The sequence below is a fragment of the Eretmochelys imbricata genome, chromosome 23 (assembly GCF_965152235.1).
Source record: "Eretmochelys imbricata isolate rEreImb1 chromosome 23, rEreImb1.hap1, whole genome shotgun sequence".
NCBI classification, from domain to species: Eukaryota; Metazoa; Chordata; order Testudines; family Cheloniidae; genus Eretmochelys; species Eretmochelys imbricata.
Genome location: NC_135594.1, coordinates 17,466,135 through 17,492,719, shown reverse-complemented (window position 1 = coordinate 17,492,719; position 26,585 = coordinate 17,466,135). Strand labels below are relative to the sequence as shown.

Genomic DNA, 26,585 nt, shown 5'->3' with positions numbered 1-26,585 from the left:
TTAGAAAAGAAGCAGATTCTTTTGTTGTAGATGCTTTAGCCAAACCAGGAAGGGGGCTCAATACAGCAAGGTCTGTAAACACTCAACTCCCCTCCCTCCACATTAGGTTTTAATAGACTTTACATTAAGGCAAGAGTCTGACTTTTAGAGCAGCACATGGACCATAACGTTAAATAATCAGAGCACAGTGTAGAAGGAAAGCAGAGAGATGCTGCGACAGCCTGAAACTGAGCAGGAGAATCTGTCTTCACCACCACACCCTGCAAATGGTTTAGGGTTAGCAATAAGGTGCTCAAAAAGGAGATGAACAGTGAAACCTTCCTGTCACCCCTCTTCCACCCCTGCCGAGTGCTGCTACACCCCTGGCTTGAAGTGGTTTCCATTCTATACAGGGTTTAAAGTTTGGTTCAGTAGCTCTCAGCGCCCCTGCTCACCCTACAAATCTGTCAATCTCCACAGATTGTCAAATCCCTGAATTACAGCAGATCAGGTACATTCAGTTTCACATAAGGCAGAGACAATGGTGCAAACCCCATCCTCCCCCATGGTACCCACAGACTGTCCATTCCAACTGGCTCAAGACAGCTGTGAACCCAGTTTGCAGCATTGTGTCGCAGAGCAGCAAGTGCCATGGGGGGGTGGGAAGGGGGAAGCAAAGAGTCGAGCAGGCCAGGCACGCCCCTTGCCCCCAGCCTCCTCCTCCTTCATGGGCATCACTTGATACAGTCCATCACATGGATCTGCAGTGTATCCATGTCAGGAGCCTGGTACTGGCACTTGGGACAGCAGAAATCCGGCTGCTCCTCGGAGATACTTCGCCTACGCCCTGCAGCTGGCAGGGCTTGGAAAGGTACTGGGGCCATGTTGTAAACTAGGGAGAGAGAGAAAGTTACTGTCCCGAAGATCAGCACCTTCCCGTGGTGCCCAGATAGTCTGCAAGTGCCCAGGCCCTGGCCATGAGCATGCCCCACCTAGGAAGAGTTTTAAGACTCACCTGGCTGGGGTACAGGCGGGCGCCCCTCCGAATGGCGGTTCCTCATCTCCTCCATCAGAGCCCTTTGCAAAACAGCAAGAGGTTAGGAGTGTGTGGGTGGGGGGGGTCAAAGCAGAACTTCAGCATCCCTTTCCTCCTCCCTCCCCCTCCCCGCAAGCATTAGAGTGGGGCTCAAACCCCCATGGGACCCAGGGCTGTGGGCATGGCTAGGGACACTGGCTCTCCACAGGAGCCCCAAGGGACAAAGCAGCTGTCTGCAGATTCATCTAGCAAGACAGGAACTTACACTAAGCTCTGACCCACTGACAGGGCCCACAGGCCAAGTGTTTGGGGAGTGGACACAGACAAAGGGAACTCACCAGGTGGCTCCATTAGCATCTGCCTTCAGCTTGTCATAGTCCCGCCGTAGCTGCTCCAACTGCTCCTGCAGAGTTTCGCGTTGCTCGTGCAACTTCTCCCGGGCCTCACGTTCTGCTAGGAAATCCGCCTTGTAGATATCGGCCTGCAGGAGAGGCACCAGCGACCCTGCCCTTCAGCAACTGTGCGCGCACACACACACAGTTACCCCCCACCTCCCATCCCCCTGCACCCACCTGGGCCTTCAGCACCGGGATGGTCTCCAGCACAGCCTTGTGCTGCTCCATGTCCTCCTTCAGCTTGTCAATCAGCTCCTGCTTGGCCACCAGTGCCTCCTCGGCCTGCTGCAGCTGCTGTAGCAGCTCCTTCAGGTGCAGCTCCATGCCCTGGAGTGGGGGAGAGGCCCACATAACACTGAGCAGCAGGGCACCCAGGGGGCAGGGCTGGCCCCAGCCATGGAAGCCAGCCAAGCAGCCCTTCTCCCCCACAAACCAACTCTAAACCCACCTGGCTCCTCTTCTCGCTCTCTAGGCTGGATTTCACATGCCCATCGTACTCCTGAAAGATCTGGTGATAGGCCGCCTGCAGCTGGGCCAGCTTCCTCCTGAGGGATAACTGTGAGGTCAGAAGCAGCTCCCCACCCCCCTCTGCTCCCATACCACCCCAACTCTCCCTCCCACTCATCTCCATGGCACACTCCCCCCACCCCCCAGACAGACAGGCGCTCCTCTGCTCTGTGGCCCCCGTTCCCACGCCCACTCACTTCTCCTCTGTGGCGCCCTGCCTCTCCACCCGCAGCGCCGTCTCCAGGTTCTGGGCCTGCATGCGCAGCTGGTCCACCTGCACGCTGTGCTGCTTGTGCAGCGCCTCAGCCTCCCGCTCCAGCTTGCAGCGCTGCTCGGCAGCAGCCTGTGCTCTGGTGCACCGGGCAGGGGAGAAATGCCAATGTTAGCAGGGGGCTCGGTCCCACGTGCCCCCTCGATAGTGTGAAAGAATGAATTATATTGAAATTATAATTCATTAAAGAAATGCTACTTGAAGGGTTTGTTGAAATATAGTTGTCAGGAAGAGAAACATTAAGGAGTGTGAGACAATGGGTCCTCAAACTAATTAACTTGGAGCTCCTACTGAGCTAGGAGATTGGTAAAGGTTAGTATGCAAATAAGATATGTATGTCTATTTGTCAGTTTCTGCTTCCTTTTGTCTCTTATGTTAAATTGGCTTTGGCTTAGCTGTATAAATAAGTTATCTTGAGCCTCAGAGAGGGGCTCACATTCGGGTGCATTGGCAAAGCGCTTTGCTAATAAACAGAGTGGTCTGACAAATTATGTGAGTCCTGAATCTGACTTTGACAATTGTCAAGGCCTGCATCCCACTTCCAACCTCCCAGGACAGGTCAGTGGCTGCAGCCAAACTGACCTGCTGCCAGCCCCAGACCAGGAGGGAAATTCACGGGTGCGCATACTCACTTCTCCTCCAGATCCTGTTTCTCCAGCATACAGGCCTCCAGCCGGCTCTGGCTCTCCTGCAGCTCCCCCAGCAGTGAGGTCACCTGGGCTTTCACTGAGGCCCTGTCCTCCGTCAGCTGCTGCAGGGAGGGAAGGGTCCACACCTTAGCCCAGGCCACACCGCCTGGGGGATCTAGATTCAGAGAGAGGGTGAGGCTGCCGCAGGCTGGGATGGAGGCTTATGGAGGCCCCGTCCTCCTCCCTTTCCCACTTCCCTGGAGGAGGGGATGGCGTTGGATGTGTTTGCACGTGGGGGGGGGGGGAAATAAGAAAAAGGGAATATTCTGAAAATGTTTGTGACTGATATGCATGGCAGGGACTTACTGAACTAGAGATCGCTACCCACTGGGGACAAAAGTGTTAAAAAGCTGCTTCTGGGTCCGAGCAGGGAACATGGGGGTGGGGGGGGGGGAAGAGAGAGAGAAAGGTGTCACATCTAGGGGTTGCTAGAGGATTGGCTGCAACTGACCCATGTCAATGGGAGCCCAAGGACTGAACAATTAACACCTAACAGCGCAAACTCCAGCAGGCAGAGCCTGGGGACTGAGGAGGTTCTGCAGGAAAGACAATGGGACTCGGGCATCGGGACTGGGTTAATAGCAGGTGTCACCATTGGCTTCTCTCTGCTAACCAAAGGGCATCCAAAGCTGCACCCAAGTGATTACACCCAGCTCTGTTTGGAAAACGCCTGGCTGCTGGGCATCACTCACTGGGGTGTATGGGTCCCTGCAGAGCGTAAAAGTCTCTCTCAGGAGTTTGTCTGGGAGGGCCGGTGCCTGGGGGCTCTATCTCTGACTCAGTAAAGCTGCATAGCCTCCCCTGACAGAAGAGGGGGACCCCTTGGGGGCATGCTTACAGGGTTTCTCTGAGGGTCTGTTTAAAGGCTGGGGTCTAGCACCCATCCCATGGGGCCGTGACTTTGGCAGCATTTACCTCCAGCTGTTTCCTCAGGGCCTGAAGCTGCTGCTCGGCCTGCTGCTCAGCCTCCTGCGCCCTGGCTCCCAGCCTGGCCACCTCCTCCCGCACCAATGCCAGCTGCTGCTTCAGCTCCACGCTCCTGCCAGGGAACCCACACAGTGAGTGGGTGATGGATCAGCGCCGAGAGCCCTGCCACCTGCCCCCGCTGCGTGTCTTGCATTCCCCTCCCATCCACCCCCCCCCCCCGAAGTGTCCGCCAGCCTCTTGCACAAAACCTGACCCACTCCATCCCCCAAGCGCTGAGAGCGCCCTGCATCCCCCTCCCCTCATGCCCACACACCACATCCCAGAGCCCCCTGCACCAGCCCCTAACACACACGCAGGTGCCAGCACCGTCCCCAGGGGCACAAAACCAAGCTGGGAAGCAACTTACTCCTCCTCCGTCTCCTTCAGCCTCCTCTGCAGCAGCTTGGCTGCGTCCTGCCTGCTGCTGGGTCTGAAAGGACATGCATGGGGGTGATGGGTGCCCGGCAGATCTGAGCCCAAGGGTGGCTGGTGCTCAAACCCTGGGGAGCTCTGCTCCCCTCAATCACAGCCCCCCCCACCACAAAACTAATCAGTTGTTTCTGCCACGAAGGATGTGGCCCATGGTGTCCACACAGGAGGATACCTGTTGTTCCCTCCGCAGAACCTGCCCCCTCTTTCCCCGCCAGTGGGGTAGGGACGCCCAGCCTGGGAGATAAGGGGGGCTGGGCACCAGCAGAGGTCTCCCAGCCTCACTGTATTACCGCCTCCAACGCACAAGCTGCTCTTACCCGCTGTCCCCGCTGCCCTGCAGGACCTCCAGCTCCACCGGCCTCTCCAGCTGGACCCCATTCTCCTGTGAATGACACTGGCACTGCTGAGCCACAGCTGCCACCAGAATCAGCCCAACTCCCCCCACCCTCCCACACCCCACTTGGAAACAGTCCCAGGCTGAGCAGGGCCAGCCTAACGCCACCAGGAACCCAGGTCTCCCTGCCTGGCACAGGGCACCCCAAGAAAGGGGTCCCATTTCTCCCAGCACCTCTATGGCTAGGGCCCTCAAACATCCCTGTGACCCCCACAGAACTCTTGATTCTGTGAGGACATAGGATTTTTTTCTGACGCCTCGCTGTGCCTGTTTCCCCCCATACTTTTCATTGCTACCCAGTGGGGAGAAAAGGGTCAAGTTTGCTCTTGGGCTGTGCAGGATGGGGTGGTAGGAATGGTTCAGTAAGGAACCCACTGAAAGCAACCCAGATCAATGCAGCGCCTGAGAACATGGAAACCCCCATGGCCGGAACATTGACACCTAGCATTCCACCGCCCGGAGGAAGGATGTCCCCACAGCCCGCACCCCTCAGTAGGGAAGCTGAGCAGAGAGCAACTGGAGAACAAAGGACTGGGATGTGGCAGGCAGGGGATAAAGTGCTGGCTGTGGGCAGAGTCTGGCAGCTCTCATCTGGGACTGAGAAAGGGGCAGAGACAGAACTGGAAGTGGGGCCCACTCCAGCTTGGCTGGCGAATTGTTCTGTCCTGGCCTGATAGACTATGTCTTAACCTTTGTTTCTCTGTGTGAACGTAAGGAGGCCCCGGGTTGGGTTACAGGTGACTAGTGAACCAAGCTTTGTTCTGCAAATCCTGCCTGGGTGCATTAGTCCCTGCACAGCGTGAGAGTCTCTGACCAGGAGTCTTTCTCTGCTGGACTTGCTGGGCAGAGCTCACAGCGGGAATCAGGCACGCTGGAGCCCCAAGGCTCAGTCTTGGAGGCTGTGGGGCCCGCCTCTGCAGGGGGTGAGGGAGGTCTGGCATGCTGAAGGGGTTCCTCCATGGAGCAGAGATCCTGCCAATTGGCAGAGGATACAGGGGGCATTACAGAGATCCCAAGTCTGGCCCTCACATTCTAGTTCACCAAAGAGCCTCCTGTCCAGTTTCCAGGGAAAGCCTATGTCACACCGGTCATCACAAGCTTTGTGAACTGCATATGTAGATCGTACAGATGATTGTGATGTTGCATTCCATAGGATTCTGTGAAAATATGCTAATGAGTGTGAATATAATGTAACTGGAATATGCTTCATGAAATGGCTCTGTTTACTTGTAAGTCTTCCTGTAGGGGGAGGGTGGCGGAGGGGGCTGCCTGCGCGCTGGCAAGTGGGCAATGAAGTCTTACAGTAACGTGAACTGAACTGGAATCCATCTTTAACCTGGTGCTTTTCCATTTAGAAGAAGGGGTGGGAACCCAGAGGGAGATAAAGGATTCCCATCTTGTGCAAAAGATATATAAGGGAGTGGAACAGAACAAAGGGGCTGCAGTCATGAGAAATCTCTTAGCTACCACCTGAGCTGGAACAAGGACTGTACCAGGGGAAAGGATTGGGCCCAGAATAGAAAGACATCTAGTCTGTGACAGAAGCTTATTCGAACATCTCTGAGGGTGAGGTTTCATCTGTAATCATATTCTTACTGTATTAGGCTTAGACTTGCGTGTTTTTGTTTTATTTTGCTCGGTAATTTACTTTGTTCTGTCTGTTATTACTTGGAACCAAGTAAATCCTACTTTTTATATTTAATAAAAATCACTTCTATTTACTAATTAACTGAGAGTAAGCAATTAATACCTGGGGAAGCAGACAGCTGTGAATCTCTCTCTACCAGTGTTATAGAGGGCGGACAATTTATGAGTTTACCCTGTATACGCTTTATACAGAGTAAAACAGATTTTGGGGTTTGGATCCCATTGGGAAATGGGTATCTGGGTGCTAGAGACAGGAGCACTTCTTAAGCTGTTTTCAGTTAAGTCTGCAGCTTTTGGGGGGGCGTGGTTCAGACTTGGGTCTAGGTTTGCAGCAGGCTAGCGTGTCTGGCTCTACAAGACAGGGTACTGAAGTCCCAAGCTGCCAGGGAAAACGAGCTCAGAGGTAGTCTCAGCACATCAGGTGGCAGTCCTAAGGGGGTTTCTGTGATCTGTATCCATGTTGGGAAATGATGTTCTTAAGGCCTCGTTTTAAAGTAAGGGTGGGCAAACTTTTTGGCCCGTAGGGAAATTGTATGCAGGGCCATGAATGTAGGGCTGTGGCAGGGGTGAGGGAGGGGGTGCGGTGTGCAGGAGGGGGCTCAGGGCAGGGCTTTGGGGTGCAGGAGGGGTGCAGCAAGGGGCTCAAGGCAGGGGGTTAGGGAGCGGAGTGCAGGAGAGGTTCGGGCTCCGGCCCGGCGCTGCTTACCTCAAGTGGCTCCGGGGTGGCAGCGGCACGCAGCAGGGCTAAGGCAGGCTCCCCGCCTGCCCTGGTGCCGTGCCACTCCTGGAAGTAGCCAGCATGTCCAGCAGTGGCTCCTGGGGGTGGGGTGGGGCAGGGAAGACAGCTCAGCCATGCACTGCCCTCACCTGCACGTACCACCCCTGAAGCTCCCATTGGCTGGGAATGGGGAACCGCGGCCAATGGAAGCTGTGGGAGCCGGTGCCTGCAAGCAAGGGCAGTGCACTGAGCCATCTGCCCCCCCTCCCCCCCACACACAGGGGCCATAGGGACGTGGTGCCGGCTGCTTCCGGGAGCGGCGCAGGGCCAGGGCAGGCAGGGAGCCTGCCTTAGCCCCGCTGCACCACAGGGCTGGCAATCCGCAGGCCGGATTGAAAGCCCCGATGGGCCACATTCAGCCCACGGGCCGTAGTTTACCCTCCCTATTTTAAAGGCAAGTCGCTCAAAGGTAGTGTGGAGACTTTCTCCTCCTGTCGGGGGGGCACTTCTGTCCATTTACATATTGAGGCAGGTGCTAATGGGAACAAGCAGACAGACACAGCAGGGGTTCTCCTGAGTGGCAAGAAAGCTACCAGTGGGCCTGGGGTCAGCAGCATCTTATTACACAGAAGGGCAGCTTGGAGGATGAGTTTAGGCTTTAGAACACATGTGAGGATTTTACTTCCAATGTTTCTCTTGGAGTCTCCGTTCTTTGTGAGCCCTACCCTGGCTGTGTGAGAAGTGGCGCTGTGCTCTGAGTGTAACCAGTCAGCAGCGCTGGGGGTTCCTGTGGGAACAGCTGGTCTGGTAATTCTGGGCACATCCAGTGGATCAGGGGCTGGGCACTCAGGGGGATGCTGGGCCATTGCTAGCCTGCATGTGCTGAGGAGAGGCCTGGTGCTGCCTGTGGCCGAAGCCAACAGGGAGCTGAACCTTGGCTGGTCCAGACAAGGCTCCCTCGCGTTAAGGGCAGGTGGGAGCGAGGTGCCTCGCAACCCTGGGTACCCCCGAGGAGAGATGGGGGCATTACGGGTAACATTCACATCCCCCTAACAGTCCCTTACCTTGACCCTCACACCAGCCTCTCCTGGGGGCTGCACCTGCTGCTGGATCTGGGCCTGCAGGGTCTGGTTGGCCTCCTGGAGCTGCTCCAGCTGCTCCTTCAGCAGCTGCAGGGTCTCCGGGCCAGGGGGAACGGGGAGAGTGAGGGACAGACACCACAGCCTGCTTCCCCCACAGCCAGCGCTCCCACCCTGCCCGCTGCTGGGAGAGGCCAGGGCTGGAGTAGCCAGGAGCTCCTCCCAGGCCAGAGGGCCCCCGATGCGCCTTTTTCCTTCTACTCTCTCAGTAGCACAGCTATGGATGAGGCAAAGCAGGGACATTTCGGGGTGGAGTATTCTGTTCCTCAGGGAATCGGGAGCTGGGTTAGGGGAGATCCCCGACTCCCCGGCCAAGTGTCTCTCACCATCATGGGCTCAGCCAACTCCTGGGTCAGGGTCATAGTGTCCGCCTCCTCTGGCTCAGGAATCTCCTTCTCCAGGGTGCGCGGCTAGGAAGTTGCAAAAGAGTCAGACGTCTGAGAAGAGGCAGCTGTCCTGACCTACCTCCTGACTCCCCATGGCCCTGCTGCAGAAAGGAACTGGGCCAGGGGAACCGCAGAGAGATCAGTGCCCAGGTGAGACCCCCTCTTGGGCTTGGTGTTGGGGGGAAAGGTGGCACAGAATGCCCCTGCAAACCCCCTTTCCCCTTGGTGTGGGGGATAGGAAGCTCTCCTGATACCTGCTGCCTTCCCTTGAGCTGCTCCACCTCCCAGAGGGCCTGCTCCAGTTGGCACTTCATCTCGGTTCGCTCAGTGTTCAGCTTCTCCACCACATCCCGGGCCTCCCGGAAACGGAGCATCAGGAACTCCTTCTCCTCGCGCTGTGTGGCCTGGAAGCGCAGGAACTCCTGGTAGCGCTGCCGCAGCATCTGGTTACTCTGTCGAATGGCCTCTGCCCCAGGGACAGGGAGATTGTTAGCCTGGTGCTGGCTGAGTTCCTACCCTCTCTCTGTGGGGGGGCACACCCCTTATCCAGCTCTCCACCCCCCCATCCGGGAGACCTCTCTGGGACCAAGGGAGAAGTTTGGTAATGTGTATGATGCCCGGGTGTGCCTCAGTTTCCCTCTGTGCTTCGCATTGCTGTGTATGGCCTGGGGTGGCATGAGTAGGTCGCTCAAGGACTGGCTGAAACCCACCCACTGCAATGGAGGATGTAGAAAGACAATGGGAGCCCCGATGTGTAGGATGTGTCAGGTCACATCTAGCAACAACCCACTAATAGCAGGTTTTCTCCCACCCCTAAGCCCATTGCTTCTTGTCCTGTCCTTAGAGGTTCAGGAGAACAAGTTTTCTCCCTCCCCCTTGTAACAACTTTTATGTAATTGAAAACTGTTCTCGTGTCCCCCCTCAGTCTTCTCTTCTCCACACTAAACAAACCCAGTTTTTTCAGTCTTCCCTCATAGGTCCATGTTTTCTAGCCCTTTGATCAGTTTTGTTGCTCTTCTCTGTACCGTCTCCAATTTGTCAACATCTTTCCTAAAAGGTGGCCTTGTTTGAAAAGGCTCCTTGGTGTCACTGCAGATACTCCAGGGCCACACTGCCCACTGAAGGGGCCCAAGAAAAGCCTCCTGCAGGGGTCTTTCTTGGCAGGAAACAGCGCAGCGCACCCTGGCCCTCAAACCACCCACCCCCCCCCCAGGCCACTGGGAGCAGGGACTAGCCGCAGCGCACCCCGGCCCTCAACCCACCCACCATGGGGAGCAGGGACTAGCCGCAGCGCACCCCGGCCCTCGACCCACCCACCATGGGGAGCAGGGACTAGCCGCAGCGCACCTCGACCCACCCACCATGGGGAGCAGGGACTAGCCGCAGCGCACCTCGACCCACCCACCATGGGGAGCAGGGACTAGCCGCAGCGCACCTCGACCCACCCACCATGGGGAGCAGGGACTAGCCGCAGCGCACCCCGACCCACCCACCATGGGGAGCAGGGACTAGCCGCAGCGCACCCCGACCCACCCACCATGGGGAGCAGGGACTAGCCGCAGCGCACCCCGACCCACCCACCATGGGGAGCAGGGACTAGCCGCAGCGCACCCCGACCCACCCACCATGGGGAGCAGGGACTAGCCGCAGCGCACCTCGACCCACCCACCATGGGGAGCAGGGACTAGCCGCAGCGCACCTCGACCCACCCACCATGGGGAGCAGGGACTAGCCGCAGCGCATCTCGACCCACCCACCATGGGGAGCAGGGACTAGCCGCAGCGCACCTCGACCCACCCACCATGGGGAGCAGGGACTAGCCGCAGCGCACCCCGACCCACCCACCATGGGGAGCAGGGACTAGCCGCAGCGCACCCCGGCCCTCGACCCACCCACCACAGCGCGGCCCCCCAGCCGGAGATGAGGCCTCCAGGGGGCCCGGCTCTTCCTCACCCTTCAGGTCCTGGTTCTCGACCAGGAAGCGCTGCAGGGCCTCGTGCCCGGCCAGGTCGGGGGGCAGCTGCCAGGCCGCCACCTTGCCCAGGGACGAGTCCTCGCCCAGGGCTCCGCAGTCGCCACCTGGGCCTGCGCTTGGTTGCACCATCTCGCAGCTCCGGCGCTGCCGGGTCCCGTTCATCCAGCCGAGCGGGTCCCGGCCTGCGGGGAGAGATTGCGGCGGATGAGACGGGGGGCGCCAGCCAGATGGGCCCGGACACCTGGGTTCAAATTCCCGGCGGGAGAAGAGAAAAGCTCGGACACCTGGGTCCCTTACCCGGCAACGCGGGGGAGCTCGGACGCCTGGGTCCCTCAGCCAGAAGTCCTAGTACCTGCGTCTCGCCCCGCCCGGCTCCCACTTCCGGGATCGCGGCTCTGCCCCCCCGGAAGTTCTGCCACAGGACCCGGAAGCAGAAGTGACGCTCGGCGGCGGGGCGGACCCCGTTGGGAACCGGCCCGGAAGACGCAGCACCGCTTCCGCCTCGCTAGGTGTCATGGCGGGGTCGGGGTGAGGCCGCCGATTGGCCGGGCGGCCAGGGGGCGGGGCCGTGATGGGGAGCCGGGCGAGCGTTGGACCGGCGGCAGAGCGGGAGCGAGACCTGGGGAGCGGTAGGGAGCGCCCGGGGCGGGGGGCGCTGGGGAAGCGGGAGACGTGGGGGGGCGCTGGGGGAGGCGGGGGGCATGTGGGAGCAGGGGGTGCTGTGGGAAGCGGGAGGCATGTGCGGGAGGTGAGGCGCTGGGGGATGTGGGAGCAGAGGGGCAATGGGGGTGGGGGGCTCTGGGGAGGACAGGAGCAAACGGGGCATGGAGTAGTGGGAGGGGACCAGGAGTTAGAGGGCACTAGGGGTAGGAATGGGGGGAGCAGGGGGACACTGGGCAGGAGTGAGGGCACTGGGAGGGTAGGAGGGTGCTGGGGGATGAGGAGCAAGTGGGTGTGGTTCGCTGGGGTGGCTGGAGCTAGGTGTCACTGGGGAGCAGTGGTTCTGGTGTCTGGGGCTGTACTTGGGGCAGGACCCAACAGTGACCCCTCCCCTCACTCCTATCCTGGGACTTCTCTTCACATCCCCACCAGGCCTCATTTCACCTCTGCCATGGGGCTTCTCTGCCCGGCAGCTCAGTATCTGCCCGTCCTGTTGGACAAGCAGAGACCTGTTGCCCTGCTCCCCAGGGTGCTGGTGGAGGAGCGCAGCCCTCCCGGGGCGGGGAGTCCAGCTCACACAAACCAGCCTGGTCTCTCTCTTGCTCTTAGGGAGCAGCAATTCAAGCACCATGACTCTTCAGCGGGAGCTGAGCCGCTCGCAGGTGTGTGGGATGATGCGCGAGGAGCTGTGCCAGGGCAAGGACTTCCTCCAGTCCGACACCCACATCTTCATCATCATGGGGGCCTCGGTGAGTACCCACAGCCCACCCTGGAGCCATTAAGGCAGGTGCCCCATGCCGGCGTCTTCGCCTGAGTCGCCTGGCCCTTGCAGTGCCTCCAGCCTTAACCCAGATCACCCTGTACCAGAGTATGCACAGGCAGCGCTGAGGGGTCACAAGGAGCTCCCTGTAGCTCTCTGTGGAGCGCTGAGGGAGGGGATGGATCTGGGCAGCGGGCCCCAGGGATGGACCCAGATCCCCCTCAAAGGGCTCTGTGTTTCCATGGGCTGGGACCCTGAAATCCCTCTGGCCCATGGCTCTGGGGGCTGACAAGATTGATCTTCTCCTGGAGAGACAGCAGCCCTGAAGCACCAAGTGGCCGCAGGATTGTCCCTGGTCTCGAGCCTCCCTTGGGGCTACTCAGGTACTTCTGCACTGGGCTCGAAGGAGAGGGCAGGGATTGTACCAATTGAGATAAATAATGTTGATGGCTGCAGCCAGGCTGCCCGGCACTGGGTACAGAGTGACTCAACTTCCTGAACCATGTTGTGTAACACAGGCAGCGATTGCAGCTCATTGTGTAACCTGGCTCCCGCAGCAGCAGCTTGTGGGATGGGGGTGCGGGTGGGGAGTTAATCCCTGTAGGCACAGATCAGGTTTAGCTGTGTGCCCCGCCATGGGGAAACCCGAGGCCTGGGTGCACTGCTGATGCTGGCTGTGGTGATGAGACAGTGCGGGGGGCAGGCCCTGGCTTGGCCAAGCCGCCGTTATCTCGATCCTGTGAACAGTAGCATGATTTCAGCAAGCAAATGTGTGTGACTGAGATCGTCCCGGTGCCCTCAAATTCACCCACCGCCCCAAATTTGCCCTGACACCCCCAGATGCCCCCAAAACTGCCCCACCCCACAGGCATGCTTTAGGCCCCTGAAACCACCCCATACTCACCTCAATGCCCCCCAAACTGTCCCAGTTCCCTCCCCAGGGCCTTCAGTTTAACCATTTTCTACCTCAAAGTCCGGTTCCCTCTGCTCTCAGAGAGGCCGTGATGGTGACGCTCATGCTGCAGGATCCATGGTGTTAGCACAAGGGGAAGTGCCAGGCACTGCTGAGTCACTGTGCCCAGAGGAGAGCAAGGCTGCTCTAGCCCCGGTGCCGGTGGTGGGTGTCCTTGTGCAGCAAGAAGTGTATGGTCACATGGAGGTGGCTATCACTATAAGTCCTGGCGCAGATGAGCCCCAGGTAGCTCTTACCTCTACGTAGTTTGGTATGGTCAATGCTACACTGCTCACCCTTGCTATCTCCATGGAAGTAAACCTACCTTAGCTTGCAGCAGTGTGGGACATCTAGTCCAACACGTGTGTGTCCCAGGCCAGAGAATCTCACCTACTTCGGTCCCTGGTTAGCCAGTACCTTGTGTGAGGTTCCAGCATCTTCCATCAAGGCAGCCTGGCTGGACTCAGAGGCAGAAGAGACAGAGAAGTCCTCATTTCCCTTGGGAGTTGGTTCCGATGGCTAATCACCCCCACAGGTGCTGTATTGCTGGACTGAATTTCTCTGGCTTCAGCTTCCCTTTCCCAGTGCTGGGGCTGCCTTTCTCCACAGCGCTGGAATCAGTCTTCCCTTTGAAACAGAGGGAGCCGTTTAGGGCTCTTGCATTTTTCTGCAGCCCTTGAATAATTTTTCTGGTTCTTTTCTCCGCCCTCTTTAGTTTTTCCATAGCCGTTTTAAAATGTGGCCACCAGAACTGGACACAATATCCCAAGGCCGTGTCTGGTGGTAAAATCCACTCCCTGCTTCTGCTCACGGCTGCCCTGTTGCTACACCCCAGGATCCCACGAATCCCTTTGGCCACAGTGTGGCCCTGGGAGCTCAGGTTGTTCACTAAGGCCCGTAGGTCCTTCTCAGATTCACGGCTTTCCAGAGACCGCCCCCATGCAGTGGGTTCCTTGTTCCTAGGTGTGTAAAGCACACCTCTCTCTGCAGAGATTGGGGCTGGGGCGGACAACACATGCACTCCCACCACCCCACCCCGAGTGGGAGCAGAGCCCCTGTTACACTAGGCACTGCATGGACACTCAGTCCCTACGCTGTAGTGGGGAAACTGAGGCATGGAGCGATTCGGTGACTAGTCCAAGGTCACACAGGGCAATTGAACTCAGGAGCCCAGCTCCCTTTCTAGACAGGCATTCCTCCAGCTTCATGTGAAGTGGGTTAACCCCAAGCTAGTGGAGCCGATGCCTTCCATAGCCTCTCTCACATCAGGGAATCACAGGCAGGAGCTAGGCATCCCCACACTATGAGCCAGGCCTGGGTCAGCTGTGGTGGGGAGCTGCCCCTGCCATCGCTTGGGGTCTCTGTGGGTCAGGCAGGGATGGCCCAGGCTGAATCCCTGGCACCTGCCCCTCCCCAGCAGAGGGAGGAAGGAGAAAGCTGGCTTATTGTTTGTGATAGATAAGGAGCTTCCTTGGCTTCCTGTTCATTTCCCCAGGGCTTTGTGAGGGGAAATGGGCCAGGTTCTGGGGGAGCTGTTCATTTTCCCCAGGGCTTTCTGGGGGGGACCTGAGCCAGGTTCTGGCGGAGCAGAATCTGGGACACGGAATGAGCAAAAGGTAGTGTCTGGCTCCTGGGCAGGGCGGGTGGCAAACATGAATGTCCTTGCTGTCGTGTGGTGGGGAGGGGAGCTGTGGACGTGCTGGTTCGGCTGGGCCGGACACCTGGCTCTCACTGGCATATTTTCCCCTAGCTGACCAGGGCCCTGCTCAGCCATGTCCTGGCCTCCGACTGACATCCCTGCTCTGTGGGTGTGTTTGTGTGTATGTACGCTGACTTGCTACAAGCCCAGACACCTTCCGCCTGGGGCACTGCCCCTGCTGTGTCATGCAGGGAAGGAAGGCTGTGACTCACTGCTTTGTTTTGTCCCCATCTCCCTGAACTAGTCTGCATTGAAATGGGCTGGTGGGTGGAGCCAACATGGACTAGGTCAGACTGGGAGCCACACCCCCACCGCGACTCTCAGAGCAAACTTACATAACCCTCCACCAGGCTGGGCCTAGCTGAATAGGAGGCAGCTAAGCTGCTGCAGGTTCTGAACGGGGCAAGAGGGTGGGATGGGGGGTGGTGACCCTTTGCAGCCGGCAGAGAAGCCCTCTGAGCTAGATCTTTGGGGAATCAATCGACGCACCTAGTGTGATCCTCCCTGCCCCACCCCCTGTGTCTAACTTGCCGCAGAGGTCCTGCTGTGTCCGCACCCACCTCCCTGCCGCCCATGTCTGACCCTCCCCAGAGCTCCTGCTGCATCCACATCCACACCCACCTCCCTGTCGTCCCCCCCACCCTATGTCTTACCCACCCCATAGGTCTTGCTGTGTCCACACCCACCTCCCTGCCTCCCACCCCCATGTCTGACCCTCCCCAGAGCAGCATCCCAAGGGGACAGCCTGGCTCTACAGAGCCCCCAAATCCCCAGGGTGGGACAGACGGACGGGGATCCATGCCCACGCACAACATGTGGCCCCATCTGGGGGACATCCCTGCCCAGTGCAGACAGGGGGCTGGTGTTTGCTTCCACTGGCTGCCGCAGACAATGAGCCTGTGTTGTCAGCCTGCGTGCACAGAGTTCATGGTCAGCAGGAGGTCAGATGGCATGGTCTGTGTGGCTCAGGCTGGGGAGTTGCCCTGTCACCCCTGCACTGAGCCAATAACTGGTTGGGTCCCGTCCCGTTCTCCCCACTGCCCCTTGCACCAAGAACCGCCTTTCTTTTGGGTGCTGAGCCTCCATGACTCAGCAAATCCCTGTTGCTTGCAACCCAATCAGCGTGATCTCCCCCTCGTCTGCCCCAGAACAAACAGCACCCATGCTAAGGCTGTGGGGTTTGCAAGTGGGGCCTGGCACAGAGCCCGCGAGTTCACCTGCCTGCAGCGCTGTGGCAGCTTGGTTTTGCTCCGCCCTCCTGCAGAGCCACACCCCACCCTGGGTAAAGGGCCAAAGCTGCAAAGAAAGGACGTGTGAGATTATGGGTAGACCTGGGGGCACTGTGTCATGCAGAGAGGGTTGTGGAATTTACCCTCTAGGGGGCTCTGGCTCTGATCCAGCCCCAAGGTGAGGACTGGCTGGCTCAGGGGAGCAGGGAATGGGGCACTGGGCCTTTCCCCTGTAGGGGGTGCTGGCTCTGATATGGCTGCAGGGCAGGGACTGGCTGGCTCGGGAGGGCAGGGAATGGGGCACAAGGCCTTTCCCATCTAGGGGGTGCCAGCTCCCATCCAGCCCCAGGGCAGGGAGGTGGGAATGGGGCATGGGGCCTTTCCCTGCCTGTTTGCTGCTGTGACATCCCCTTTGTCTGTTCCAGGGCGACTTGGCCAAGAAGAAGATCTACCCGACCATCTGGTAAGTCCCTCTTTCTGCCCTCTGCCACCCCCACCAGGCCGGGGTTGTGTGGTGGTGATCCGGTGCCTTGGTGGTCTGGCATCGAGTGACCCAGCTGAACTCTCTTCCAGGTGGCTCTTCCGGGATGGTCTCCTGCCCGATGATACCTACGTGATGGGCTACGCCCGTTCCAAGATCACCGTGGCCGACATCCGCAAGCAGAGCCAGCCCTACTTCAAGGTGTGGCCCTCTCACCCCACCCACTGGCCCCTCTCCAGAGCAGGGGAGGGCCTGGGGTCCTTAGCCTTGGGGTGTGTGCGTCTGGGGTACAGCTCCCCTAAATAGCGGGGGGGCAGGGCCTTTATCCCTTGGATTAGGTGGCTAGGTGTCCCTCGGTGCCTTAGCTGACAGGGAAGGCTGTGTCCCTCAGCTGATCGCAGCCGCGTCCCCTCCCCGCAGGTGGAGCCGGATGAGCAGGAGAAGCTGGAGGAGTTCTTCGCCCGGAACAGCTACATGTCGGGGACTTACGATGACAGCACCTCCTTCCGGCGGCTGAACACCCACCTGGACGCACTGCACAATGGGGACAAGGCCAACCGGCTCTTCTACCTCGCACTGCCCCCTAGCGTCTACGAGCACGTCACCCGCAACATCAAGGAGTGCTGCATGGGCCACGGGTGAGAGACAGGGGTGGGGCAGGGTCTAAGCATGAGTGCTTAGGGGAAGGGGTTAGGGCACAGGCCTGGGGTGTGTGAGAACCCCATGGGGTGAGGGCTCCGAGGTTCCCCTCTAGTTGCAGCCACATTTGACACCCTCTGCTCTCCCCTCCCCCCAGGGGCTGGAACCGCATCATCGTGGAGAAGCCATTCGGGAAGGACCTGGAGAGCTCCAACAAACTGTCCAATCACATTGCATCGCTCTTCCGGGAGGACCAGATCTACCGCATTGACCACTACCTGGGCAAGGAGATGGTGCAGAACCTCATGGTGCTGAGGTGGGGCTGGCTGGGAGATGGGGCAGAGCCAGGGGGAAAGTGTGGCTGGGCCCTTTCCCAAGGGAAGAACCGGGTGGGTGGCAGGGGAGCATTAAGGGCCCCTCACTGTCTGTCAGGGTGAGACCCCCCCAAAGCCCGCCAGTATAGTAGCTCCCCCCTCAGACAGGCTCTGCGTCTCCCTGGCAGGTTCGGGAACCGGATCTTCGGCCCTGTGTGGAACCGGGACAATGTGGCCTGCGTCATCCTGACCTTCAAGGAGCCATTCGGCACAGAGGGGCGGGGCGGCTACTTCGATGAGTTTGGGATCATCCGGTGAGCGGGGCAGGGGGCCCTGTTCTTGGCATGGAGGCGGCAGGCAGAGCCGTGCTGGCTTGGCCGCTGGAGGGGTGGGTAAAAACGGTACCAGATAGGGAGAGCAAGGGGAATCCCAGACCGGCTGGCACTGACCCCCTCCTCCTGCTGGGAGGGAGGGATCCAGGGCAGAGGCTCTCAATCTTTCCAGATGGCTTTCAGGAGTCTGATTTGTCTCATTTACCCCAAGTTTTACCTCATTTAAAAACCATTTGTTTGCAAAGTCCAACATAAAACTACAAACGTGGCACAGCACAGGATTAATGGGAAATTGCTGATGTTCTCATTGTTACCATAGAATTATAAAATACATCCATTGGAATATAAATATTGTACTTACATTTCGGTGGATAGTATACAGAGCTATATAAACAAGTCCTCGTCCATATGAAATTTTAGTTTGTACTGAAGTCGCGAGTGCTTTTCATGTAGCCTGTTGTGAAACTAGGCAAATATCTAGATGTACTGATGTACCCCCTGGAAGACCTCTGAGTAGCCCCTGGGGCACACATACCCCTGGTTGAGAACCACTGATCTCGGGCAGTGGGGGGTGGATGGAGGAGAGGTGGGATCATCCTGGGGGGCTGGATGGTGGCCGTGCTGGGATGGGGATTCCCGCACTGACCCCTCCCCCTGCTGGGAGGGAAGGACCCAGGGCACTGGGGGTAGATGGAGGAGATGGGATTGTGCTGGGGGACTGGACGAGGATCATGTTGGGGCAGTGATTCCCGCGCTGACTCCTCCCCCTCCTGGCAGCGATGTGATGCAGAACCACCTGCTGCAGATGCTCTGCCTGGTGGCCATGGAGAAACCAGCCTCCACCAACTCAGACGATGTGCGGGATGAGAAGGTAGGTCACTGCACAGGGACCAAGCACCCCAGGCCCTGCCCCAGGGGGCATCCTGCTTGGCAAGGAGTGCTGGGACCCAGGGCAGGGCCTGTCCCAGGAGGTGTCGTGCCCTCCCCACCCCTCCAGCTCTATGCTTAGCTGCTCCTGTCCTAATGGATTGGGTTGAGGTGCCCTCTTGTGGCCCAGAGCGAACAAGAGCAGCTAACAGGGAGTTTTGAGAGGGAATTTTGAAGGGGAGTGGGAAGGGGGCAAGGTACACTTGCCATTCTTTAAAACCTTTACACTAAACTATAATCAAAACTTCTTGATTTAAACAAAAACCCTATCATTAACCTAGGTAACTTTAGGAGAAAATGCAGGCAGAAGTCCAGCAACGGAGTGGGGGCTATCCTGTTTATTGCACTTAGTGTAGCATGTATGATTACCTGCCCTGTGGGCAGGTGGCGTATGTGTGCTTTCAGTGCAAGGAGCTCCTGGCCCTCAGATGCCATGTACGGGCTTTGGAGGCCAGGGTGGTGGAACTTGAGGAGCTAAGGGAGGCAGAGAGGTATGTTGATGAGGCTTTCCAGGACACTATAGATTTGTCCCACCTCCAGTCAGACAGCCCCTGCACTGTTAAGGAGGATGAAAGGCCCAGAGAAGGAGAGCAGTCAACGGGAAGAGAGGGAAACCTTCCCATAGTTGGGACCCTCCTTCCAGATCATATTGGGGTATCCTCTCATACTGAGGTTACCTCTCCGGGGGAGGGAACTTCAGTCATTAGGAAAAGGCAGGTTTTAGTAATGGGAGATTCTATCATTAGAAACATAGGTAGCTGGGTTTGTGATGACCGGGAGAACCATATGGTGACTTGCCTGCCTGGTGCGAAGGTTGCAGATCTTTCGAGGCATCTAGATACACTTATGTGTAGTGCTGGGGAGGAGCTGGTGGTCATGGTACGTGTAGGTACCAATGACGTAGGGAAGGATAGGAGAGAAGTCCTGGAGGCCAAATTTAGGCTGCTAGGTCAGAGACTGAAATCCAGGACCTCTATGCGCAGGGCCAGGTAGGCAGGCAAAGCTTCAGAGTCTCAATGCATGGATGAGACGATGGTGTAGAGAGGAGGGATTTAGATTTATTAGGAACTGGGGAAACTTTTGGGATGGGGGAGCCTATACAGGAAGGATGGGCTCCATCTAAACCAAAGTGGATCCAAACGGCTGGCACTTAACATTAAAAAGGTTGCAGAGCAGTTTTTAAACTAAGAGATGGGGGAAAGCCGATTGCTGCAGAGGCGTATGTGGATAGGACAGAGACTTCTCTTAGAGGAGAGTCTATTGATAGAGATTCTCTAGGTTTTAGTCAGGAGGTGGGGATGAAAGAGGACAAAGTATGGGCCAGATCAGACGAGAAACATTCACATAAAGAATCTGACACATCAGAAGAGGGCAGACAAATAAACAGTGACAAGTTTTTAAAGTGCTTGTACACAAATGCTAGAAGTCTAAATAATAAGATGGGTGAACTAGAGTGCCTCATGGTAAAGAAGGATATTGATATAATAGGCATCACAGAAACCTGGTGGAGGGAGGACAATCAATGGGACACAATCACAACGGTATAAAATATATCGGAGGGACAGAACAGGTCGTGCAGCTGGTACAGGAACCCACAAGGGGAGAGGCAACATCTAGTTCTGAGTGGAGCGCAGGATCTGGTCCAAGAGGTAACTATAACAGGACCGCTTGGAAATAGTGACCATAATATAACAACATTTAACATTCCTGTGGTGGGAAGAACACCTCAACAGCCCAACACTGTGGCATTTAATTTTAGAAAGGGGAACTATGCAAAAATGAGGACTTTAGTTAAACAGAAATTAAAAGGTACAGTGACTAGAGTGAAACCCCTGCAAGCTGCATGGACACGTTTCAAAGACACCATAATAGAGGCTCAACTTAAATGTATACCCCAAATTATAAAACACAGTAAAAGAACTAAAAAAGAGCCACCGTGGCTTAACAACCATGTAAAAGAAGCAGTGAGAAATAAAAAGGCATCTTTTAAAAAGTGGAAGTCAAATCCTAGGGAGGTAAATAGAAAGGAGCATAAACACTGCCAAATTAAATATAAAAATGTAATAAGAAAAGCCAAAAAGGAGTTTGAAGAACAGCTAGCCAAAAACTCAAAAGGTAATAACAAAATGTTTGTTAAGTACATCAGAAGCAGGAAGCCTGCTAAACAACCAGTGGGGCCCCTGGACGATCGAGATACAAAAGGAGCACTTAAAGATGGTAAAGTCATTGTGGAGAAACTAAATGAATTATTTGCTTCAGTCTTCATGGCTGAGGATGTTAGGGAGATTCCCAAACCTGAGCCTTCTTTTCTAGGTGACAAATCTGAGGAATTGTTGACACTAGAGGAGGTTTTGAAATTAATTGAGAAACTTAACAGTAACAAGTCACTGGGACCAGATGGCATTCCCCCAAGAGTTCTGAAAGAACTCAAATGTGAAATTGCTGAACTATTAACTATGGTTTGTAACCTGTCCTTTAAATCAGCTACTGTACTCAATGACTGGAAGATAGCTAATATAACACCAATATTTAAGAAGGGCTCTAGAAGTGATCCTGGCAATTACAAACCAGTAAGTCTAACGTCAATACCGGGCAAATTAGTTGAAACAATAGTAAAGAATAAAATTGTCAGAGACATAAAAGAACATAAATTGTTGCACAAAAGTCAACATGGTTTCTGTAAAAGGAGATCATGTCTTACTAATCTATTAGAGTTCTTTGGGGGGGTCAACAAACATGTGGACAAAGGGGATCCAGTGGACATAGTGTACTTAGATTTCCAGAAAGCCTTTGACAAGGTCCCTTACCAAAGGCTCGTACGTAAATTAAGTTCTCATGGGATAAGAGGGAAGATCCTTTCATGGACTGAGAACTGGTTAAAAGACAGGGAACAAAGGGTAGGAATAAATGGTAAATGTTCAGAATGGAGAGGAGTAACTAGTGGTGTTCCCCAAGGGTCAGTCCCAGGACCAATCCTGTTCAACCTGTTCATAAATGACCTGGAGAAAGGGGTAAACAGCGAGGTGGCAAAGTTTGCAGATGATACTAAACTGCTCAAGATAGTTAAGACCAAAGCAGACTGTGAAGAACTTCAAAAAGATCTCACAAAACTATGTGATTGGGCAGTCAAAATGGCAAATGAAATTTAATGTGGATAAATGTCAAGTAATGCACATTGGAAAAAATAACCTCAACTATACATACAGTATGATGGGGGCTAATTTAGCTACAACTAATCAGGAGAAAGATCTTGGAGTCATCATGGATAGTTCTCTGAAGATGTCCATGCAGTGTGTAGCGGCAGTCAAAAAAGCAAACGGGATGTTAGGAATCATTTAAAAAGGGATAGAGAATAAGACGGAGAATATTTTATTGCCCTTATATAAATCCATGGTGCGCCCACATCTTGAATACTGCATACAGGGGTGGTCCCCTCATTTCAAAAAAGATATACTGGCATTAGAAAAGGGCAACTAAAATGATTAGGGGTTTGGAATGGGCCCCATATGAGGAGAGATTAAAGAGGCTAGGATTTTTCATCTTGGAAAAGGGGAGACTAAGGGGGATTTGATAGAGGTCTATAAAATCATGAGTGGTGTGGAGAAAGTGAATAAGGAAAAGTTATTTACTTGTTCCCATAATATAAGAACTAGGGGCCACCAAATGAAATTAATGGGCAGCAGGTTTAAAACAAATAAAAGGAAGTTCTTCTTCACTCAGCACACAGTCAACCTGTGGAACTCCTTGCCTGGACTATAACAGGGTTTAAAAGAGAACTGGATAAATTCATGGAAGTTAAGTCCATTAATGACTGTTAGCCAGGATGGGTAAGGAATGGTGTCCCTAGCCTCTGTTTGTCAGAGGGTGGAGGTGGATGGCAAGAGAGAGATCACTAGATCATTACCTGTTAGGTTCACTCCCTCTGGGGCACCTGGCATTGGCCACTGTTAGTAGACAGGATACTGGACTGGATGAACCTTTGGTCTGACCCCAGTATGCCCATTCTTATGTTGAACCGGACTGGCTACTTCCCTGGTGCAATGGCGCTGACCCTGTACTCCCCCGTCCGTCCCCTGCCACCCTCCGAGCCCCTTTACCCTGGGCTCCCCCACCCAGTGCTCCCCGCGCCTCTTCCCCAGCATCCTGGTCCCCGTGGTGATGCTGGGGACCTAAGCCATCCATCCCCGCCACAGGTGAAGGTGCTGAAGTGCATCTCGGAGTTGCAGCTGGACAATGTGGTGCTGGGCCAGTACATGGGGAACCCCGATGGGGTGGGTGAAGCCAGGAAGAGCTACCTGGATGACCCCACCGTCCCCACTGGCTCGAACACAGCCACCTTCGCTATCGCCGTGCTGTACGTGGACAACGAGAGATGGGATGGTGAGCGAGCACCGTGGGGGGGTGACCAGCAGAGGTGCAAGCAAGCTCACAGGAAGGGGGGGGTGAGCAAGCACCGTGGGGAGGTCAGCGAGTGCCGGGGGGGAGGGACTGGGTTGATCGCCATGGGGGGCATGATTGAGCGAGCGTGGTGGGGGATGACCAGAGGGGATGTGAGCGAGCGCTGTGGGGGACATGAGCGGGCGCCTGGCAGTCAGTGTTGTGGTGGGGATGGCATGGGGGAGCAAGTGTCTGGGAGTCAATGCTGTGGGGAGGATGGGATGGGAGGCAAGCGAGGTTGGAGGTGTCAGTGAGCACCTGGGGGTGAGTGCTGTCGGGGTGCTGTTCCTGGGAAAGAATAGGACAGGATGGGATGGGACAGGGTGGCCCTGGACTGGACAGTCCTGAGCAGGGGGAGTGGAACAGGAAAAATCTGATGTCCTCCCCTCTCTCGCGGTGTTGCGTGCTGGGGGAGTGTCTCTCTCTCCTACACACCCCGTCCCTGCCCCGTGTGTGCTGTCGTGCTATTGGGGTGGGTGGCCCTAGCTCTGTCTCTAACCCCTCCTCTCCAGGTGTCCCATTCGTGCTACGCTGCGGGAAGGCCTTGAACGAACGCAAGGCCGAGGTGCGGCTGCAGTTCCGGGATGTGCCAGGTGACATCTTCCACCAGCAGTGCAAGCGCAACGAGCTGGTGATCCGGGTGCAGCCCAACGAGGCCGTCTACACCAAGATGATGACCAAGAAACCCGGCATGTTCTTCGACCCTGAGGAGTCAGAGCTGGACCTGACCTACGGCAACCGCTACAAGGTGCTGGCTCCCCCCCACAGCCCCCTCACCCCCCATTCCCGTCTATCCCCCAGCCCCACTGCCTGAGGAGTCGGAGCTGGACCTGACTATGGCAACCACTACAAGGTGCCGACCCCAGGCCCCCCCCTCCCTCCATCCCCCACCCCCACTGTCCTAGGAGTGAGAGCTGGAACTGACCTATGGCAACCGCTACAAGGTGCTGGCTCCCCCCCACAGCCCCCCCTTCCCTCCATCTCCACTGCCATGAGGAGTGAGAGCTGGACCTAACCTATGGCTGCCAAACCAGCCATTCTCACCCCCATCCCAGCCTCCTCTTCCCAACACAACCGCTCCCTTCCTCACACCCTAGTTCATGTCTCCATCTCCCCAGGATGTGAAGCTGCCAGATGCCTACGAGCGACTCATCCTGGACGTCTTCTGTGGCAATCAGATGCACTTTGTGCGCAGGTGGGTGCTGGGCCTCTCTAGCCCTGATCCCCCAACCCCAAGGGCCCCAAGGCAGCCAGGTGCTGGGCCTGACTGGCCCTGATCCCTCATCCCCGAGGCAGGTGTTGGGCTCGGTTCCAGCCCTGATTCCCATTCCCAAGGTGGCCAGGTGCTGGGCCTGTCCGGCCCTGATCCCCCATCCCTGAGAGCCCCGGGGCAGCTGGGCTTGGTTCCGGCCCTGATCCCCCATCACCGAGGCAACCACGTGCTGGGCCTGACTGACCCTGATTCCCCATCCCTGAGGGCGGGATGTCTGGGTGCTGGGCTCAGTCCCGGCCCTGATCCCTGTCCCGAGGGCAGCTGGGTGCTGGAGCTGGATCCATGCAGAGTGGGGTGGGTGCGTGCTGGCACCTGGGGACCGTGGGGGAGCGGCTGGGTCTGGGCAGAGCAGGGCAGCTGGAACTGGGCAGGGCAGGTGGGTGCTAGCACCTGGGTACTGTGGGGGAGCAGCTGGGTCTCGGCCTGGGTGGGTGCTGGTATGTGGGGACCATGCAGGAGTGGCTGGGTCTGGACGGGGCAGGTGAGTGCTGGCACATGGGGACCATGTGGGAGTGGCTGGGTCTGGGCTGGGTGGGTGCTGGCCCCCATCCCAGTGTGGGACAGACCCTCCCTTTTGCATGGGATTGCCTCTTCCCATCCAGCACTCACGGGTCACATCCGCCTGCTCAGCACATGACACTGGCTGTCGCTGCCCCCCATGCTGCGCCCCCCGGCTGCCATTGCAGGGGGCACCAGCACTGACGTTACTCCCCTCACCCCCCAGTGATGAGCTGCGCGAAGCCTGGCGCATTTTCACTCCACTGCTGCACAAGATAGAGTCTGAGAGGATCAAACCCATCCCGTACTGCTATGGCAGGTGAGGCCCCAGGGCATTGTGCCAGATTCCCGGGCAGCAGGCACGGCGGGCACTGGGTGGGGGGTGCTGGGGGGCCGGGTGGGGGTGCTGGGGGGCCTGGCAGGGGCACTGGGGAGGCATATGAGGTGCTCTGGGGCACTGGGCTGGGGGGCCTGGCAGGGCACAGGGTGAGGGGTGGGGGTGGCGCTGATTTAGATGGGCATTAAGCTGCCAGAAAGACTTCTCCAACTGGAGCTGCAGAGGAAGGAGGTGAATGATTGGGGGGGCGGGGGGCCTGCTCCACATCCCATAAGAACCATGTGCCCCACACATGTTGGCAGGGCTGCCTGTGGGCTCTAACCCCGGGGGTGTTGCTCTTTTCCAGCCGGGGCCCACCAGAGGCGGATGAGCTGATGAAGAGGGTTGGGTTCCAGTACGAGGGCACCTACCGCTGGGTGAATCCGCACAAGCTCTGAGTCAGGGGCCAGCTGCTGCCTCCCCAGAGCAGCCCTGCTTCTCGCCCTGGGAGGTCCATCTGCTCCGCTCACTGCTCCCCCCCTCCAGGGAAACCTGGGGTGGGGACATGTGGCTAGGGGCCGAGAGGGAAGGGGAGAGTTGGATATGGGTGGGGAGGCTAGGAGAGAAGGGCAAGGTGTGAGCAGCTGGGGTGGGGGAAGGCTAGCAGAGAACGGCAAGGTGGGAGGAGCTGGACACCGGGGTTGGGGAGGCTGGCAGAGAAGGGCAGGGATGGGATAGCTGGGCACTGGGGATATGTCCTGGACAGCCAAATGAGTTGCGATTTCCACCCCACCCCCCAAACCCCGCCCTCCCTGGTGGGCCCAGGTCCTGGTTCGCCCTGGTCTCCTGCAGCCCTGGCCCAGACACTAATCCCCCATCCATCCCATCTATACCGTCCTCCAAACCCTTCAGTTCCCTGGGTCTGGATTCCCTGCCCCCTCCAGATGCACTCCAGCCAGATCCCTGCCCCGCATTGGGCCTAGATCCCCTTCCCCACCTGCATCCTGGGACCACAACTGGGCCTGGCATGGCCTGTCATGTTTACAGCCCATCTCGCTTCCCACCCGTGCCCTGGGCTCTGGCCTCACACTGGGCTTGCGGGAGGTTAGAGCCTCTGGCTCCAGTGGGGCTCGCTGCCGCCACCTCACCCTGGACTCTGTGCTTTCTTTGCTGCTGAGACATTCCAGCCCCACCGCAGCCCTGGGGCTTCTGTAAATGGCGCCGTTTTGTAAACAGAGATTGTTGGAATCAGAGTCAGCCCCGTGCTCTGTCTGTCCGGCTACTGTGTCCTGTGCCCCTTGGGGGTCTGACAGCTTGTTACCCGGAGCCTGGCCCTGCCGCCCAGCTCTGCTGGGAGTCGCCTGGTAACTCGGATGGCCCTGGTGATAGCCGCAGGGAAGGGAGCGGCATTAAATCAGAGGCCAGTCTCCATTCGTGCACAGTGCCCATGCCCCCACAGCCTGTCGAGGCATGTCTTGCTGCCCACCCCCACCACAAAGGCACCGGATGCCCTTGATCCCCACCCCTGGTGGAA

At 57.2% G+C, this 26,585-nt stretch overlaps 2 protein-coding genes across 5 annotated transcripts; one reads left to right on the top strand and one right to left on the bottom strand.

Moving 5' to 3' along the window:
* Window positions 1-10,929, bottom strand: IKBKG (inhibitor of nuclear factor kappa B kinase regulatory subunit gamma). 3 transcript variants are annotated; one of them, XM_077840561.1, is made up of 15 exons: window positions 10,832-10,929; window positions 10,513-10,716; window positions 8,814-9,025; window positions 8,495-8,583; window positions 8,099-8,225; window positions 4,593-4,657; window positions 4,211-4,273; window positions 3,793-3,916; window positions 2,821-2,939; window positions 2,115-2,267; window positions 1,859-1,955; window positions 1,588-1,737; window positions 1,354-1,496; window positions 995-1,056; window positions 1-871 (listed from the first exon to the last, which is right to left on the bottom strand). In XM_077840561.1, the coding sequence occupies exons 2-15, from the start codon at window positions 10,694-10,696 to the stop codon at window positions 714-716; spliced, it is 1,746 nt and encodes a 581-aa protein (XP_077696687.1). In that variant the 5' UTR covers window positions 10,697-10,716; window positions 10,832-10,929; the 3' UTR covers window positions 1-713. The 3 variants fall into 3 exon arrangements, with proteins under 3 accessions (XP_077696687.1, XP_077696684.1, XP_077696686.1); XM_077840558.1 differs by lacking the exon at window positions 8,099-8,225 and having other exon boundaries at window positions 8,500-8,583; XM_077840560.1 differs by lacking the exon at window positions 8,099-8,225 and having other exon boundaries at window positions 2,821-2,936; window positions 8,500-8,583.
* Window positions 10,930-11,075: 146 nt separating this feature from the next.
* On the top strand, window positions 11,076-26,304 carry G6PD (glucose-6-phosphate dehydrogenase). 2 transcript variants are annotated; one of them, XM_077840554.1, is made up of 13 exons: window positions 11,076-11,163; window positions 11,804-11,943; window positions 16,260-16,297; window positions 16,408-16,516; window positions 16,736-16,953; window positions 17,112-17,270; window positions 17,457-17,582; window positions 18,378-18,471; window positions 22,721-22,907; window positions 23,477-23,712; window positions 24,083-24,159; window positions 24,962-25,054; window positions 25,419-26,304. In XM_077840554.1, the coding sequence occupies exons 1-13, from the start codon at window positions 11,106-11,108 to the stop codon at window positions 25,507-25,509; spliced, it is 1,626 nt and encodes a 541-aa protein (XP_077696680.1). In that variant the 5' UTR covers window positions 11,076-11,105; the 3' UTR covers window positions 25,510-26,304. The 2 variants fall into 2 exon arrangements, with proteins under 2 accessions (XP_077696680.1, XP_077696681.1); XM_077840555.1 differs by lacking the exons at window positions 11,076-11,163; window positions 11,804-11,943 and adding an exon at window positions 14,945-14,995.
* The last annotated feature ends 281 nt before the right edge of the window (window positions 26,305-26,585 follow it).